At 31.7% G+C, this 20,136-nt stretch overlaps 1 protein-coding gene across 1 annotated transcript in view; it reads right to left on the bottom strand.

Moving 5' to 3' along the window:
* Zw (glucose-6-phosphate 1-dehydrogenase Zw) overlaps positions 1 to 19,319 on the bottom strand; it is a 107,243-nt gene extending 87,924 nt beyond the window's left edge. The window contains exon 1 of the mRNA XM_085814014.1: positions 19,127 to 19,319. Within this exon, the coding sequence (XP_085670140.1) occupies positions 19,127 to 19,258 (132 nt within the window). The 5' untranslated portion in view covers positions 19,259 to 19,319. The remainder of the gene's footprint in view (positions 1 to 19,126) is intronic.
* Between the last annotated feature and the right edge of the window lie 817 nt (positions 19,320 to 20,136).

The raw sequence follows: 20,136 nt of genomic DNA on the forward strand, positions 1-20,136 counted from the left end.
TAGGCTCTTTGAATATAGCAAAGCCACGAGGTGGCAGATAGCAGATGCTTTCGTGGAGGAAGTTTCTGAAGGCTTAGTTTAGTTTATAGCAAAGCTCCCCATACACGTTACACACGGGGAAGATTATGAAAACGCCCATGTAGCCAGCCCGTTCGCCTTGATTCGAACCCAGGTCGGAACTACCAGTGTTCAGCGATTTAACCGCTCGGCCGCGGGTGAGCCTAATTGCTGAAGGAAACTGGGTCGTATTCATGTTGCACAACAGGAAAACAAACCATGCAGCCAGCTGGTTCGCCTGGGATCGAACCGAAACCAGGTCGAACTTCCAGTAATCAATATTCTTAACCACTCAGCCACTGGCGGCGCGTGGCAGAAGTAAGAGCCACAGATATTGTAGTGAGCAGCAAAAACCTCTAATACTGGCTCTGGTTACTAGTAGAATTATATATTGGTAATAATCCAATCTACAGCAATGAAATTTCGGAGCATAATTGTGAAGTTAAATACGACACTCCGATAAACGTGATAAAGATGAAAAATTTTTTAAAAAAGGAAACTTACTATGCAAATACATGTATTCATTAGTAAACATTTTATAAAATTTATTCTTAATTTAGCGTTTATGAATTCTCAGAGAATTATCTCATCGAATTATTTTTTTCTCCTCTGGTAATCCAATATAATTGATTAAATTTATGTGCTGTTAATATCTTTGCCTGTTATGTACATAGTTTTTTTTTTTTTTTTTTTTTTTTTTCCGTTCAAAGTTAGATAAAACTGAACGTACGTTACACTGAAATTACTTTGTCTAGAAAGTAAGCGCTTGAGTAGAAACAGATGTTGGGTTTTATTTTTAGAAGACATGAGATCGCTTTCTGTGAAGTAATGTTATAAAATTTTGAATTTGAAATAATCGTACTTCGTTTTTAGTAGCGCAGAATGATAAAGATTTAATGAGAATATAGCAAAGCATCTTTTTACAGACGCTATTATAATTTTGCTATTTTATTTTTTTATGGTAGGTCAAGGAAAAAGGCAGGCTGCTAAATACGGTAACAGCACATTACTCTGTTTCATATATAGCGAATCCGCTCTGAAATGAGGCACGAAGCGGTAAAGTAGCTGAACACCAGTATTTCGGTCCGAGTTTCGAATCCCGCGAAGGGACTGGTTGCGCTTTCGTGGTTTTACCCTGTGTAACGTGTCTAGGAGCCAATTTCCCTTAGAAAGTCTTCCACGAAGGCATCCTTTCCCTTAGGCAGATAGATCGTACCGGTGTTTATTTTATCAACAGTACTGGTTATTTTTAAAAATGATCATCCTAGAAAGGTGATTGCCAAAAAGTATTCACTTCGCATATTTATACGTTATGCATGAATATACTCTTTTTAGTCAATCTAATATATATAAATTACTAATGCTTTAAAAAAATTCAATTTTCAATATTCTGTTTCCTATTTGTTCCTGTTCAATGAAACAGATTCATACACAGCAAATCCAAATGCATCGCTACAGGAAGATGATAAACCAGCACAGTACGTAATTACAGTTACATCCGGAAAAGAGTAGATATACATATAAATACATAATATATATATACGGTATACAACGATATACAATATATATATATATTATCGTTTTTTAGGATGTATCTATAATATGTATCATTTTACTTTATTAAAATATAATATTCAATTTTGTAATTTAGGAATTTCTTCTCCCTTATCATGTATTATCAGCTTGTACTTTATAAACCTGATACCCCTTCAATTATCAGCTGTATTTTATAAACCTGAAACATAGAAACGCAATTTGATTTTATGCATTTCAGTATCAAGTGAAATATTAAAACTGATTGTTCATTATAACACTTTATGTATTCATTCAAAGCGGATCTCAGATAATGTGCCGCAAATTATTTCCACACTAAGTTTTTTGTGCAAATAATACGTCCTGCTAGTGTTTTTGTAATAAAATGCATGTTATTAATTGATTTCTAATTTTCGTTGCATCTTGATATTGCTGCCAAAAGATATTCAATCAACAATAGTATCTTTTACTACGTTTATGTGTGTGGATACATAGACCATTTCTCCGTGTACTAGAAAAATTTGATAATGATTTATCCACTTTTGAAGTAAAAAAATAATAGTTAGGAGTGTTATACGATTTTATAATACAAGTAAAAAATATATATAAAGCTCTGGAAAGTGCTAACACATATTTATGGAATATTATGGATGGTAATTTATGAAATATTATGGATGGATGAGTAAATGGAATATTATGTGCGTGCTATATATGTATACACATATCATCAAGTATAAAATCATTTATATATAATTTTTATGTCGCGATGAAATTTGTTTTCTTCCGCAAAATAACGGCAAATTATGAAACATTACGCAACATTGAAAAGCGTGATGAACAAATTTTGCGAAAAGAAATAGCGACTGCTGCACGTATCTCACAGATATCTTTCATTCAACACAAAGGTGAAAAAGTTCTATTCCTGTTCAAAACATACCCTGCAGTCTGAGTCACACACGGAAGAAATGACAGCAGGTCTTTTGTTCAACTGAGGGGATGTGTTTTATGGCTTACTCACTTTCCCGCCAAACAAGTACAGAGGAAGGAAGCGTCGTTGCCATAGTAACCAGGCTGTAGGTAGTCTTACAGATTTGAGTCTTTATCGCTCAACGTTCGTAGCGCCATCTGTTATTAAAAATCGACATGAGAAAGGGGTATTAAACGCTCTTAATCGGATGGAAAAGAAGTTTCAGAGTGAAATACCGAATTAAAGATGCGTAGTATCTTTTGGAGAGAGCACTGTAATAACTAAATATAAAAATTTATATAATGCCACCTACCAAATTTTAAATATGTAATAATATTACATTTAAAACGATATAACTTCAGAAGTTTGTGAAGAATATCAGTCATACAAATGGAAAGAAAAACATTCAGAATTCAAAAACATATGATAGAAGCAAGTTTACATGTTTTCAGTAACCCATTTTGTTCTCAAGCATCGAAGAAAGCTCGGAGGCGAAAAGTAATATGTCTGTATGATATTATTAGCACATAGTTCAACTGAAATGCTATTGAATCCCTTGGCGATTGCCTCATTTCGTCAATTCATTTTAAGCAACATAAATTTTTTTAAATAACAGACTTCCATCCCCAAGGTACCAGCAAAGAAAAAGATCCATCCGTGCGAAAAATTTTCGGTTGTGAGCGTTCCTTGATATACCACCCATTTGAATTTCATTCGTTGCATAATGACAGGGTTAAACAGTCTTTTAGGCCCACCAAAGGCGAGTAGTAAAGTCCCTGAACACCGGTACGTTAGGTTGTACAAAGTCCGAGGTAGTTTGGTCCGAGGTTCGAATCCCGCGAACGGACTGGTTGCATGGGCGTTTTCGTGGTTTTTCCCCCCTTGTGTAACGCATTAATACGAGCCAGTTTTCCTTAGAAAGTCCTCCACGAACGCATCCCCCTTCCGCGTAGTGCCTTAGAGCGGAACACGTTAATAATAATAATAAAATCTGGCATAATGATCCTTCTTTTACATGTCGGACTTGCCGCAATTGCTTCCTTTTACCATGATTTGCTGTCATATCACTTTAAATCCGATATAACTACAGAGAGATGTAAAAGTGGTACACATCATACAAATGTCGTATTAAAATTGATTTTGTTTTGTTACTTGAATATGCTCGCAAAGCACTTCAGGGCTATTTAGCTAACGAAATAAATGCCTTCACGAAGGACCATCTACGGGAAGCTGGCTCATATTCACGTCACACACAGGAAAAACCAAGACAAACCAACACACAGGACAAACGAATTGCTTGTATTCAACAGTTCTTTAACTGCTCAGTCACTAATGCGGTTATTATAAATTGAATTGCAGTTACAATAATAGTATCGTATCGCTAGATGCCACTGTAGATGTACTAACAACGACTACATAAGGCCTAAGGAAAGGGATGGTTTTATGAAGGACCTTTTATATGATATGCCTCATATCACATACTTAAAAACATATGCAGCCAACTAGTTTGGCAAGGACTGAATCAAATCGAATATCCGGCATTCAGTGGTCTTACCCTATCGGCCACTGGTGGGATAGAGGTATGAAGAGAATGAATTAAGCAAATACTCAGGTTAGAGGTATATAAGTGAACAAAAACCTAATAACCACACAACTGGAAAATTTAAATTCAGTTTTATGATATCCAGAAACGCTTATATAAAAATATAGTAATACTAAACTACTTTGCTTCGATTTATATGCTTCGTTATTATCTTAGCACTTTAACGATTTTCATGAAAATTAAAAGATGAGAAAAATTGATATTTGAAATACTTCAGAGTCGAAAAGCAGACAGAAGTTTTAAAGCATACCAAGCGTTCTCTACGAAAATAACCTTCTTTAATGCATTTAAAAAGGAAAGCAATAAATGATCTTTTTATATGGTTCAAACACAATAAATTTATAATAATTATTATTTTTACATACTTAAGCTTAAATATGTAAAAATGATGTTATAGCTGTTACGTTATGTTAAATGTTATAGCTTAATCATTTTTTACAATAAATAAGCTATAAAAATCAATTAATTTCCAAAAAAGAATATTCTGCATTGGAAATTACAAAGCTAAAAACTAACGAAACAATAAGGATCTACACGCGAAACACTGTTAGCAGTGAATCGTAATTGCACAAGAACCAGTTTTTTTAATGGCATTCAAAATACACTGTCTGCTGACCAGAACTATGCGTTAAAATATTACACATGTAATTTGGCATCATCAGTGTCTGTCGTGAAAAGTCAAGGTTACTCATAATCTTACAACAAAGAACGTCACGAAATGTCAGCATTCTTATTGAATGTTAATCTATGTATATGTATCTCATTAAATGTTAGTCTATGTATATTTTCTTTTCAATTTTGTTACAAATAACAGCTTTCTTAAAAACGCCTCTTCGTTTCAGATGTATTCTTGCACATATTTTGATATAAAATTTGATGCTTCAGAGAATTAGTTATAGATGCAAAAGAAGTTTCGAAACCAAAATCATAGTATCAGATTAAAATTTGTGAATAGATCAAATAAATAAGTCTGCCTTTTACATATTATTAATCCTTTTCTGCACTGGTGACGAAAAATTACACAAAGTTTTGTGCAAAAAAGTTATAATAACAAAACGCTCCGTTGCAGTCAAACCTCCTTTCGACGAAGTCCTATGTGTTTAAAAAGAAATCATTGCAGTCTCGGTTTACTCATATAATTTTCAGTGTCTTCTTCGCTTGTATATTCAGTATTACTCACTGCCTCTTCTATTCTTCTCAGATTTGAACGATATGGGCATCATTCAAACATCGAAACCTTGGCTCAGTCGAATCGCCATCAAGGAATGACTCGATGGCGATTCGACTGAGCCAAGGTTATGTATATCGACATATTCAAAGAATTTAACATTTCTAATTATCTTTGGCATGCAAATTCAGTTACTGCCTTAACTTCTTCAGAATTAGATAAATCTCTGATTTTTAAATTAAGAAGACTCCCTGCTCAGAGGTGCAGATGTTTATTTTTTTACTCACTTCTTATATACCGCTGGCAGTCATATCCCTTACTAAGGGTTTTGTTCTCCCTTAATGGAAAGGCTAGACAGTTTTTTTGTACAAACGCCATTCCGTCAATAAAGCCTTTTCTGTTCGTTTCGTACTGCTGCGTGCCCGCCAACCCCCCCCTTTTTTTTTTGTTGCTACTATTGCTTTCTTCATCCTTTACGCACTACCTTGTGCCCCTTTAGTATGAATCTCATGTTTCCCAGTTGATTTTATGGGTTTTATTCTTCCTTACGTGCATCAGGATCAGCTGCTGTCTGCTTCTAGTCTTTAAAATAACAAAGTAAGAGCTGAAAAACTAAAGGAATTTCAGGAATTTGTAACACTGAGTGGAAAAAAAAAAAAAAAAAAAAAAAAAAAAAAAAAAAAAAACGGTGTTACCCTGCAAGGCTGCAAAATTTTAAAATCTTACTTGTTCTGCATAAAAATTGTTACTATTATTACAGTTATTTCTGGGAATTATATTACAATTAATAATAATTAATATTTCTTAAGAAAACATCTCAAACTAGTAATGCTATTTATTTCTTTTCATCGTCACAGAAGCTATTCGCACATTTTTTAGACGGTTTTCATTGTATTTACAGAAATATCTTACCTAAATTTTTCTGTTTTAAATGTTCCGTTTGATAACTCTTATTCTTAACTATCTTCTACACCGCAATTTCGAAGACAATAAAGCTTTTTAATAGTATCCGAAGAGGTATTTTATCCCATTCCTCTTAAACAGCTTTCCAAAATCCAAGGACGGTTGTAGGTCGATGTTTGGACAATCCGCTTTTTAAAAGTCCATGGGTGGATGAAACATCAGGAGACTTACTACGGATATGAGTTGAAGAGCCTTGATACTCGCCCTCCCCCCAGGAAATTAAGTGCATTTTGACGTGTGGCTTCTTACTTTGTCTTGATGTAATTCTACTGATTGACGGCATTGTGAGTAATATTTCGCATTTGCAAATTGGGTGTAAAATATGTTCCTGATAATATATGGAGTCGATCTTGACATTTTTCTGCATGTTCTTTATTTTGCCATTATATGGAAAGCCAGCAACAATCATAAATCCCTTTGAAAACTTTTTTTAAGATTCTTTGAACCATGTTTTAAGATTTTTTCCTCTCCCTTTGATGATAATAAATGAATATCTTTTTATTGCAGTCATTTAAGTACACCCAATATTCATCTATTGTGACAATACTTTTCCATTTCCTCCCCCCCGTCCGGATAAATGTTTTTTTATAAAGTAGCACGTTCTGCGTTCGGCGATCGTGGAGAAAGACAATGCACATTATGTTTTTTTTTTTTTTTTTTTTTTTTTTTTTCCCATTTCTGAGATTCAAATCAGCATTAATTCCCTTATTTGCAAACAACTCTGAGCCTTTTAATGATTTTGCAACTGTTCTTTGATTTAGCGGATTTTGTTTAACATTAAAGATCTTACTTCTTCAACATTCGAAACCTTCCGTTTTTTCCGTGGGTATGTATTTGAAACAAGTTTTTCCAATTAAAGACAAACTTTGACATTTTCCCCTTTCTTATTGATAATATCACCTATCGTAGCTTTAGATAGCGAAAAATTATAGCTTTCATAGTGGTTTTTAATAATTAGATACGAATAATTTGCTTCGGAGAAAGCATAAACATAGCTTTCCATCTATTGCTTCTTTAAAAAATTTATTTTGAAAACAAAACTGTCAAGCAGCAGACGATAATTTATACTTTCAAAAACATAGCTTGCAATTAAAAAACTAATTTCCAAGCAGATAATTTAATACTTTCAAAAACATAGTTTGCAGTTAAAAAACTAATTTCCAAGCAGGTAATTTGTTTTTGTAGCAAGCAAAATCGTCTAAAAAATGTGTGAACAGCTTTAGTATTTGCCACCCCATTTATCACAGACTTTTTCAAACATCCTCTCAATAAATTATTAGCCTGGTACTCCGGGGGGGGGGCATATTAACTAGTGGAAGCTATATCGAAACTTGGGGAATGTTCTTCGGGATGAGACAGCTAAAGGACTGATGGGTTCGGCTATTCACGAAGAATGCTTTCGAGCAAGTGTCCATCATAAGAGGAATTAAAATATTGCCTTTACTTGTTCATATCTTTCAAGAAATTACTTAAAAACTTTCTGTGTGAAGGTGGGTGTAAGGAAAGAAGCTTTTGCTGCGGAAGTACTTTCAAATTCATGGAATTAGCTGACCAACTGAAATCTACGAAGTTGAAGACATATTTTTTTAATAGAAAAGCATCAGAGAAATATGAATAGATACAAATAAAATGAAAAAATAAATATTTGATAGTAAGCAAATGATTTCGCTTAATTATTATCATTTATTTATTATCCTATTTTCCTTTCAATAATAATATAATTTTACAGCATTTAATATTCGCGACACGGATGGTTAAGTGTACCTAACCCAATTCTCTCATTTTTCTACTTTTTACATACTATGTTTGGCAAAAATAATTCCATGCTTGTTTCATATATTTATTGTCTAACCTTATACTCTGTTATTTATGGGTATAAAAATAACACAGAATGGTGATAACGACAATATCGTGCACAGATTGCCAAGATTTACACATTTTATTTAAACATAAAATTTTACGCATGCTGATCACGCGATCATTCTATTGGCAGCTAGATAAACTCCGATGATTCTAGCCAATCTAGCTAATGGTCACGGATGATCCACTGAATAACCACGTGGTTTTGTTTCCGCGGTAAAGCACGTTGCGCCTGCGCCAGGAAAAGAAACTTTTTCAGCGTCTTATTAAACATTTAACAGTTTTTTTTCCCCCCCTATCTTTTTGTTTTCACGCAGTGTCTGATAGCAGAACTTCCTTGTTTTCAAGGGCACGCGTGATTTCTACATCAGGTGATGCGTTTTCAAGGCCATTTCTGCGATACTCTTGAAAGTGCAAAAGCACTATACATTTCCTTTAATCGAATTCAGTTCGGTATATAATAATGGATTATGTGCTGGATAATACGCTCATTTAGATATATCAAAAAACACAAGGGTTATTAGCCTACGGGAAGGCATTCGTGGTCTAAGGGGAACTAGCCGACACAAGAGGAAAATCATGAACAGAGCCGGCTTCAAGTATAGGCGAAACAGGCAGTTTTTGACTGCTTTCACATACAATAATGAAATAAAGGCATATTTGCCTTTGAATTATTAACATGATTATCGTATCTGGGGAGCCAACTATTCTTATTGACTAGGGTACTGAAAACGCCAGAGCTGGACTTGATCTTGGAAATGTCATGCAGATTATCTGTTCAGTCGCCGGGAATAGATTTCGGATCAAAGTGTTTCATGACTTTAGTCACTCGCCCAATAAAGGAGGAAACAAAGCTTAATTTTTAAATTAAAAAGTGCCACAATCTTAAATAATGGCAACTAGGTGTTTTAGAAATATAAATAAGCTGCTGAACTTCCTGTATCAACGTAAAACTCCTGCTTCAGTCTGCTTGTTTTCAATTAAAAGTGTGTCATTAAACATGTTCACTTGCAAGTGTGATATGCAGTCTGCATTTATTGATGAAAACATGGAGATAAAATCGTTTGTTTGAAGTTCTTTGCCAATACTTTTCTATCATAAAGGCTTTACTTTCGTTTCAAACAATAATTTTATAGAATAAGTTCGTTTCGAACGAATGGGTGTATTTATCACAAATCCCCTTGCTTAGGATAACTAAACATTTAGGAAAACATTATCGGATTTTCCCTCAAAAGAAAGAATCGCGATATTTTTTCCCCTTCAAGGAAATAGTTGTTTTTATCTTTCAACCAATCAGCTAGCAACATCAAAATTTCATCTCTGCGGTTATTATGAATTACCTGTTTTCCGTTACATTCTAACTCTGGTTTCGAGCGATGGATGGCTGTTTCATATAATCTGACAGAGCGGAAAAACTGCAGCAAATTAGTTGTTCTTAACCTTTTACGCGTAATTATAGCTTTAATTGTTATTCATAAAAAAAGTCTGAGCTTAAACGCAGTATTATCATTTGCGGATAAAATTTGCTAATTTAGGAGTTAGTTTCTGAATGCATAAAAATTTGCCACTCCGAATTCCGACATGCATACCATTTCTGTTATGAACCTTCCAAATCATATTTACTTATGCTTCTATCCAGTAGAAAATTCGTTCAATACTGAAGTTGCTTTCTACAGATCTCTACAATGCACGATTAAAAATTTCAATCAATTTGATAGAATATTGTGTTACTGAAATACTAGTTAAAGTATCGAAAATATTACTGAGACCAAAATAAGACGATTTAAATTCGAAAGCATTTTAAACTCAAACTATCTAACCCTTCAAATATAAATCTTTGAAAACGACTTCAAAATCGCACACAAGCAAATTCCTAACTGAGATGCTTTATAAACCTTCACAATTTCTGTTATAATAAAGTTACGAAAATCTAAGAGGTGCTATTAATAGAACAGCGAGTGACAACATTAGCAAAGCGAAAATATCATAGGTCACGTGTTCAAAGTGATAGTTCTTAAAATAAAATAACAAGAGGTCATTCAGCAAACAGAGAACTCTGCTTCCCAAGTTCGCCTCTGAAAATTATTAGAAAGTTCAACTCCAGTTTAAATATTCGTTTTTATTTCCAAACCGCATTGGAAACTGGATGTTTAATTTTTAAAAATGAATGGTTCTTTTTATTATTTCGCTCTAAACTTACGCAATATTACATAAAAAATTATTAATTTAAGAACATATTAAGACGCAAGTAACATTATGCACAATGCCGAAACAAACATGGCATTGAGACTTGATACTTACGTATTAGCACAATAACCTTAGCAGAAATCGCCAAATTTTCTGACTACTTCAAACTGCGACTGTGCGCATAACAATTCTTCAGTTTTAACATACAGCATTGACATTTTTGTGTTCTTTTTGCTGTGTTCTAAGTTTCAATTTTTTTTTTTTTTTTTTTTTTGTTGTTGTTGTCAACACAATTTTAAAAAGAGGCACGTGTAGAGTTTTAGAACGTAGGAAATTACAGTAACATTTTGTAATAATACGGTATTTTGCTGCAAAATGACAAAGGTGAACAATCAATTCGAAAAAGGTGATTCCAGTGAATTTTCTACCTGAAAAGAAATAGAAGCCCGCTTTCAATTACGTTCATATACTGATTTTTCGAATAAATACCTAGTTTAAACATAAAATATGTGTATCATACTAAATACGTATGCAATAAGTACGATTTACTATTACAGTATTCGTTTTTCATCTCTAAAATAACGCCAAAACACGTCAAGATAATTGCACAATTCCAAAATTTAAAGTTTACAATAATCTTTCGTGCTTCTTAATGATAATACAGATACTTTTTTTTTTTTTTTTTAATTTTATGATACAAGTTCGATTGATCCAATTCGCTTTGAAACTGAATCAGACAACTGCCTTCCTTACATTGACAATCTAATCATGGACAATAAATTTGATTCCCATACGCTGCTAACTGTTCTGCCTGCCGCTTCCTTATGAAATTGCAACCTTCCTAAAAAAATAGCTTCTTTTTATTCTTACCTTATTGTGCTGTCAAAGTTTGCTCACCAAAATCTTTTATCAGAAACTCAATTATCTGAAATTGATTGCTATTAATGGAGACTTTTCTCCCACGGTTACTGATAAGGAGTTAAAAAAAATTCTCTCTAACCATGATAATGTTGATCTCATCCCATTTGCTACTAGTTTCAAAATTGCTTGGATTCTCCACAAGTTTAATTTTCAGATTATTTTCTTATCTATTAGTATCATTCGTTAATGAAATCTTAAAGGTCCTACCTCTGATTTTAATTCGCAGAGAATTTATAGCGTCAATGTGGTCATACTATATATAAACTAAAAGCATTAAAATTTTTTATCACAGAGTATCAGTTATACATTCAAAAAGGACAAATAAACAAATCTTCGACAGCTCCACATGGTTGGTCACTTAATAACAATTTTGACTTTTCTGTAAAATTAACTATAAAGCTTCTTCAGTATATGAATTAGATTTCTCTAAAGTCCTTCACATTCACAAAAATGTTCCTTTTTCAGTTAATGATATTATTTCCATTCCTTCAAATGCTTTCACAATTCTAAAAACTTAGTTTTGATGGTCCATTACTGTTTTCCCTATTAAATGACAATATATTCGCTTTCTCTTATATCCGCCCTTTAATTTCTCTATAAATATGATAGATGTTCCTTCCCCTTTTGCAAAAGCGTTTTAGGACTGAACAAGAGGGATATGTGAGTGATCATTCTAAAATCTGCTCCAATCTAAGGTTGAATCTTTACCTAAATTTTATAACACCTAAAATTATAATATACATACAATAATGATAAAAATTAATGAAAAACTTATGCCACTGGCATCTTGGTTATAATTTTTTTTTTTTTTAAAATATTTGGAAAAGACATGTTATAAAATTAAGTGAATTTTTTTTAACAGAAAAGTGACTTCCCACTTCAGATGTACTAGCATAAGTACTAAGTAAGTAATCTGAAATGTTAGATTATGTTTGCTCAGAAGCTATTTCGCATATACTGTCATAATTAATTTGGAGGCTGATGTACTATGCCAAGCATAGAAGTAACAGGAAAGGAAGTTTCATGAATAAAAAGATAATCAAATTAGGATGAGATTATTTTTAGGTAGCATGACTGGGTTATCTGCTTAAACCTTTCATTCATAATGCTGAGTGTAATCAACATCTAAGTAAGGACCTCCAGATATGAATGATATTAATTCAATCCTGAATACCAAAATATTATAGTTATTTATAGGTTTAGAAATGTACATATATGTTAATATTTGAAGGTAAAAAAGATAATCTAGGATTTTCCAAAAGAAGGAATGTGCTTATATTATATTTTGAGTAATAATGATATATTGTCTGCATGCTGAGTAAAAATTATGACAGTATTAAAATGCCATTAATATGTTGATTGAACATTGTGGGATTTAAGAAAATATTACATAATACTGTTGAGAACTGGATAGAGGTTTCAAAAGGACTAACTGATTAATGAAACTATGAATTAAATCTAATGAATAAAAATAAGGATTTCGAATGTAAACTAAAATTAGGATTTTAATTTAAAAAGAAGAAAATAAACTAAAAAATTCAGTTTTCGAAACTAATATACCTATCCAGATTTAGTTTTCACCTCCCAAAGTTTAAACTAATTACACAATAAAAATTATAGCTAATTATATAAACATTAACATTATATAAACATTTCTTGACACAGAACGCAGAAATTAATTTACGTGAACAGCCACATGATTTGCTACATCAAGAAAAATGCACAAGAAATATATGAAAGGAAGTTTAAATTGTTTATGAGGTACAGCCTTAAATGTAACTTTAAAAAAAAAAATGATTTAAATGGTTAAACAGGAAATATCTCTGGTAGCTTTAATGATTAAAAAAGATAATCAATTCAATGAACTGAATCATATAATTATGGCAAAATGCATAAGGCCTAACAGCCTTTGTAGATGCCTATCTGAAAAACAAGATAGAGAAAAGAACTGTACATAGTTAGGTGGCACTGTAGGAAAACCCATGAAAAATCCATGCAGTTCATCTGTCCAACCATCAAGAACAAATTGCAACCTTTACCACTCAGCCTTGGTATTTTTCAATCATATATTTATACACATTGACTTCAGTGAATTGATAATATACTAATAAAGTTAATGTTACATTTTATGACTATCTCAAACATGGTCATAATTTGCAGAATTTCACATTACAAAATCCATCAATCTGATAGAAAATTATACATATTTCAATGCATATATGCTTTGTACAGTAGCAGTGGCCAAAGACTGATTGACTGCCATATTGTTGGGCCTGAGTTTTAAATTTTAGCTAACTGTATGATATTTAGAACTGTACTATTTTCAAAGACTACAGAGACTTAAAATTCCCCAATGTGAGACATTCGAATGTCATGCTTAGGGGTACTGACAGTCGAAATTAAAATGGAAGTTTAGGTAGATAGGCCTTTATGTGCTTTAGCTTAAATAAGCATGGGAAATTACTGATGAATCAGCCTCTGTGGGAGCTTAAAATGAATAAACAAATGGCTAGTTAATAATATATATATTATAGCACTTTTTCTTAATGAATATGATTTAAAAATATGTTTATATATTCTATAGGAATATTTAGTAAATATTTATTTGTTTATTTAAAAATCATATTTTTACATTATATTATATTTACAAGTTCTGTTCGTTTTTGGAATAAAACAAAATACAAATTTTTCCTACCATCAATAAACTTTATTAAAATAATATAATTGCCATTATTATTAATGACTACTTGCCAGCATGAGGGCAATTTGTATAACCCACTTTTGAAAAATGATGTAACTTTTGATGCGAAAAATTGAGCTGGTGCTTGTTTGATATCTACTTCATTTTTGAATTTTTTGCCCTTCAAAACTTTTTGTAAGGACAAAAACAAGTGACAGTCAGAGGGTGCTAAGTCCGGGGAATATGGTGTATGTGACAGAATTTTCCAGCCTGGTTCTGCAATTTTTTTGACGAGTCCCCAAAGCAGCATGTGGTCTGGCATGATCATGATGCAGCACAATGTTCTTCCTGTTGAAAATCACCAGCCTCTTTTCTTGGATTGTTGTCTTTAAATTGTCTGATTGCTGACAGTACTTTTCCGAATTGAGGATTTTGTTTGATTTTAAAAGCTCATAATGTACTGGTCCTCGAATGCCCCACCATATACACAACATTCTCCTTATTCAGGGTCAAATTTGGTTTAGAGGTGGGAGGGCTAGGTTTTCTGGGTTCACAATATGCCATTTCTCCTACGATGTTTCCGCGGTGATCCACTTTTTATTCCCAGTTATCGTCCGGTTCAAGAAGGGCTTGATTTTGTTCGGAGCAAGCAGAGATGTGCATATGACGACCCGATCATCCAAATTCTTCTGACTTAATTCATGTGGCACCCATCTTGAATATTTCCACATCAATTCTGTCTTCCGACTATGGTTCAAAATGGTTTATTGAGCTGAATTACATCTTTCTGCGATATCCGATGTTGTCACAAAAGGATCTTGCTCCAACATGGTCATAACAACATCATCGACGAGCAAAGATTATCGCCCAGAACGTGGCTTATCAGAAAGTTCAAAATCACCTGTTTCAAATTTTTTGAACCATCTTCTGCATGCCTTATCAGAAACTGTACCTGCACCAAACACTTTCAATAAATTTTTACATGCTTCTGTAGCATTTCTTCCTTGTTGAAATTCATATAAAATACAGTGGCATAAATGAGCTTTATCAGTGGCCATGGGTACACTATCGCTTCACACTTAATTCTAACGTGAATCAACTTTGTTTTAGTTAACTTGCTACTTCAGTATGTATAGATTAAGCGATAAAAATAGAGAGCCGAACATATGGCAAATAAACATGTGCTTACATGTCGAAAATTGTTGTCATAAAACAAATATAACTTTCCGGTTGACCGAATATATATATAAATTGGCTCTTGTTTTGAAACAAAATTATGCCATCTTTTTCATAAAGATAATGTCAGCAACAGTTAATGACAGTTTTGCTATTCAATATATCCTATTAGTCTTTTCAGTAGTTAACATGTTCCATATTAATGTAAATTAAAGAAACAAAAACTAATTAAAAAAGTACATAGTGATGACTATGATGAAAAAGTCACATATAGCACCTACCAACTAAAGTTCAAAAATTTCATAACTACAGTTAATGCTAAATAATATGCTGTATCCTGAGCACAGTAGACTTTTTAAAAATTGGCAACAAAACTTTGATTCATGAAAAAATTGACAAAAATATGGCCAGTTAAAGGAAGCCCAAATAGAGCATCTACAGCAATCATGTCCAATTTATGCATATTTAGCAACAGTATCAGGATTCAAACAATTTTAAATATCTGATTTTAGGTAATGTCAACATCTTGATTTTCAGGAAGGAATTTAATGTAAAATTATTGAATCATAAATCTCCGTACCAGTAGTTTAACTAAGCAAATATTAACATATGGAGTTAATGTATAAGGGAAGAAGGAAGGGTGGATAAATTAATTCTCGTGAACTGCATAAAATTTGCAAACAAAATCATTGTATTGAATTATGTCACAGGGCATTATTTAGAAGATTTTTCAAATAATGGACATCCCCAAAACAACAGAGCTCAAGATGATTAATTTTGTGGGGGGAGTGGGAATATTTCTTGATAATGAAATACAGTGAAACTTACATTTCATCAAAAGCTAAGCGATCAGAGAACATGGACTGCTGTTGTACAATGACGCAAACAGTAAAATCTGTTTCAGATAATGTATTTTTAAAAATAATTGTTAAAAATTTGCTACTGAATGCATGTATTTCTTGCTTATTTTGAAAAAAGCATATTAATGATGCATAGATTTTATACACGAATTTTTAATTTAGAGTGTACAGCATTTCAATTCTGATATTTTCATTTATCTCCTTTCTAGATCTGCTCTTGAATTTTTGTGTTGTTATATGTCATTCATAGACGAATAAGTGCAAGTTATAAAACTTAGAAGAAAAATAAATATTTGAATTGAAGTTTTAGGATAAAAAATGTGGAACGTATATTAATAAATTTGAAGGTACAACATTATTTTTAAATTTAAATTAAAATAAAACATGTATCTGATTAAATAAATTACTTCTATATAAGCAATATAGCTCATATATGAAATAGTTACAACATATAACATATTATTAATCAAATAAAACTCAAGAAGCTAAATAGGATTTCAAGATATTAGAAAATACTTACACAATATTAATCCTTTTTAACCTCCCCCCCTCCCAAGTAAAAATGATATTAGAAAAATCTAAATATCAGTTTAATTAGTTGTTTGGTTATACAGTTAAGCTCATCAAAATAAGAAAATAATAGCTCAGATGCAAGACCTTAATTGCTTTAAATTTTAATTATTTTAAATACAAGATTTAAATGTAGCACATATTTATAAAATTGCCATGAATCTATATTATTGAGAAAACAGCATAAATGTTATGATTGTCTTGCCTCTATGAGCTGAGCTGAGCTGAGCTGTGGCAAAGCACTTAAGAGTTATCCGTTTAAGAAGCGATACCTTCACGGTGAATTTTTTATTACCCTGAAGGTATATATAACATATAAAAAAAAATATTTTTTATTATATATATTTTTATATGTTTATGTTTGTTTTATGTTTTAAGTTGTTCCATCGTTTGGTTTTCCTTTGTTTTAACTTTTCAATTGTCACATCGATATGTATTTTACTGTATTTTTTGCCATTAATAGTTTCCAACGCTTAGTATTTTACTGTGTTTAATTTCTCGTGTAGCATAATTTTTCACCCTTCAATGACGTTGTTTTTTTTAAAAAATGTGATGAACTTTTCTTGAAGCCACAGCTCCTGGTAACTTTTTGGCGAGCTTTCTACAATTTCTAATATCTTTAATTTTGCAGCATATTGCGAAAAAAAATTATTTAGACCAAATTGGTCTTACAGTATTGTACTAACTACCTTGCTTGTTAATATTAATTTTATTATATATATATATATATATATATATACCTACATTATTCTTATAGAAAATGATAGAAACATTTATGTAATCAGCCTATACTACCCCTGAACACAGAATCCATGACGTAACTAATATTAATGCTCAGCTTAGTCACTTGGCCACTGATCAGTTTACTTGATTCATACATTACTTTTGTATTTAAAATATTTTTTGACTCAGAACAGTATACACTCTGTGCTACACGTGACAAAATAATTTATAGGAAGTAAATAAATATACAAATAATATAAATAATTTATAGGACAAAATAATTTATAGGAAGTAAATAAAAATACTGTATAAGTAAAAATATAGCAAAGCATAACAAAACAATAAAGCTAGTTGCCAGGTAACACCCTAAATTTTACAAATTTTGTCGCCCTTAAATTCTGCCGCCTGGTGCAGCTGCACCTATTGCATGTGCACTGGTGCCAGCCCTGGATAGCCATTCAAGACAAAAATACTGTATAATAAGATTAAAAAAATATATATTTTCTAAAGCAAGTTTCTGAAATATCCATAAAACTATGCAGAAATACATGCACATAACAAGAAATGTAGTTATTGACTTTCACACAAGCACACTGACAGTTTTTAGTGTTTTTCATTAATGACCATCATTAATGAATGAATGAATGATATTAACACCCCTTTTTAAGTTATAATAAAAATATGTAACTGAAAATTATTAAAATTATTGAAATAATTACTCCTATTATATTACAAGAAAAATGCATTCTAATTACAGGACAGTTCAGTTACAGAAACAGAAGAAAGAAGAATGTTCAGTTATCTTGAAAAAAAAAAAAAAACTAATCAGCAAATTTTCTCTAATTTAAGTATTATTTTTTACAAATCTAAGTATCGTCTAGCTCTCGAAATATCAATAAGGTTCTTTCAAAGCAGGTTTTAAATTATACAGAAACTTATGTTAATTACCATACAGTTTTCTTTTTGAAGAACGTAATAAATACTTTATGCAATTTTAATAACTGGTTTTAGAACATTATTGAATATATTTAACTTTAATATTAAATAGATATGCTAATATTGAAATTTACTGTGTATTCTTATTTTGGTTTTAAAATACATCTTTTTCACAATTATAATTTACAAAAATCACACAGAATTTTAATTTTAGTTTCAAATGATGATAATTAGCTCACAAATATTATCTAGCATAATGAACAAAAGAAAGAGATTTGCTTTTTCAATACATTAGCACTCACAGAGTTCAAACTAAAACCAACTTAAGCTTGAATGTTACTCAGTATCTTACATTAACTAAAATATTAAGTAGGAAAATATTTATAAAAAACTGGAAACCTAACATTTTTATATGCTACTTTTATATGTTTGAAGATTTAGTTTTTGAACATGCACTGTACAACTTTAATCAGAATATACAAAAGCATACATGAACCAGCAAAAAATACAAGAGGCTCACATCAACTTTAATAAATATTAATAACCGACAAAATCTAATATATTTGGTAGTGTTTTCAATACAAAATACTGACTTTAATATGAACAAAAAAAAAAAATTCATTCAACTTCCTTGCGTAAACTTTGTATATTAAAAACCGTGCTATAGAAATTCACTAAGTTAAAAACCGTGCTATAGAAAATCACTAAGTTAAAACATCCATCTGAACTCAAATATAAATAAGATATAAACGTGTTTAGCTCCAATAAGAAAGGTTAATATTACGAACACGGATCGAATATTATGTATTAATCAGCAACATTCCATCAGATTACTTTTTAAAATTTTGCTACATTTTAGAATCGGTACCATAAAGTAAATGACATTTAGGATTCGCGCCGAATTTGAGTAAACATGGCTTACCGATGCTCCGAGAACAACAAATACATAATTAGCGTCTTTCTGAACTGGCTTTTCTAAATGCGAAATAGATTCCTTCAGCAAAGCAAGACTCTGCTGAGAGGCAACAGGTTCACTAATATTCACATGCATCATAATAAACTAACGAAGCAGACACGGCCTTTTTGACGACTGAAATGCTACGCTCACGAAAGTCACTTTTGTAGCAGACATACTGCTCTGGCCAACAGAGAGTTTCCCCTCATTTTGCTTCAAAATCCCTAACAGTAAGTGTTAATTTTCCCTAAACTCGTTATTACAGTATATAACTTACTAATAAGCCTCTATAAATTGTGTTTAAAATGTCAGATAGATATATGGAAGTTTTAAAAAGATCTCCAAACTTCTCGAAAACAGTCGCATAAAAATTATAAAAAATTTTGTTCCCTCGAAGTCTGCATTGGAATTACGCTAGCATTTGATTGGGTGTTTAACTACGCTACAAAAACTTATATTTAATTACATGTCTGCAGGGTATAATATGTAATTTTCAGCTGAAACTTTTAGTTATTTGGAAAAGAAGGGGCATTCCCCCTTCTTGTGCTAGCTATTTTGTTTGTGTGTTAATTAAACTATAAAACTTTTCAAAAATCAATACACTGGAATCGTAAACAGAGTGAAATGAGTACCCTGATGTAAAGCAGTCATACAAATCAAGAAAGTAAATCTAATCAGAACATGAAATTATTTTTTTCACTCGTTATACCCAGCATTTCTTGAATACGTGGAATATTCTACGCATTACCGGAAATACTTTGCCAATGAAGAAAGCTTTGACGAAAGTTTAAGTATTTTGACAGCAGCTATTTTCTTCAATGACTATGCTAATGTAACTTCGCTTAGTAACAATTAACTAAGCGAAGCTCGGACAATAAACATTCAGATTGAAAATAATAATGATCTAGATTCTTATATTCGAAGAACGAGGCAAGCTTACATTGGAAACTGCAAAAAGACATTCCATAATCGATAAA

The sequence above is a fragment of the Stegodyphus dumicola genome, chromosome 3 (assembly GCF_044657685.1).
Source record: "Stegodyphus dumicola isolate Sdum_Otavi_A_Nest chromosome 3, ASM4465768v1".
In the NCBI taxonomy this organism is placed as follows: Eukaryota; Metazoa; Arthropoda; class Arachnida; order Araneae; family Eresidae; genus Stegodyphus; species Stegodyphus dumicola.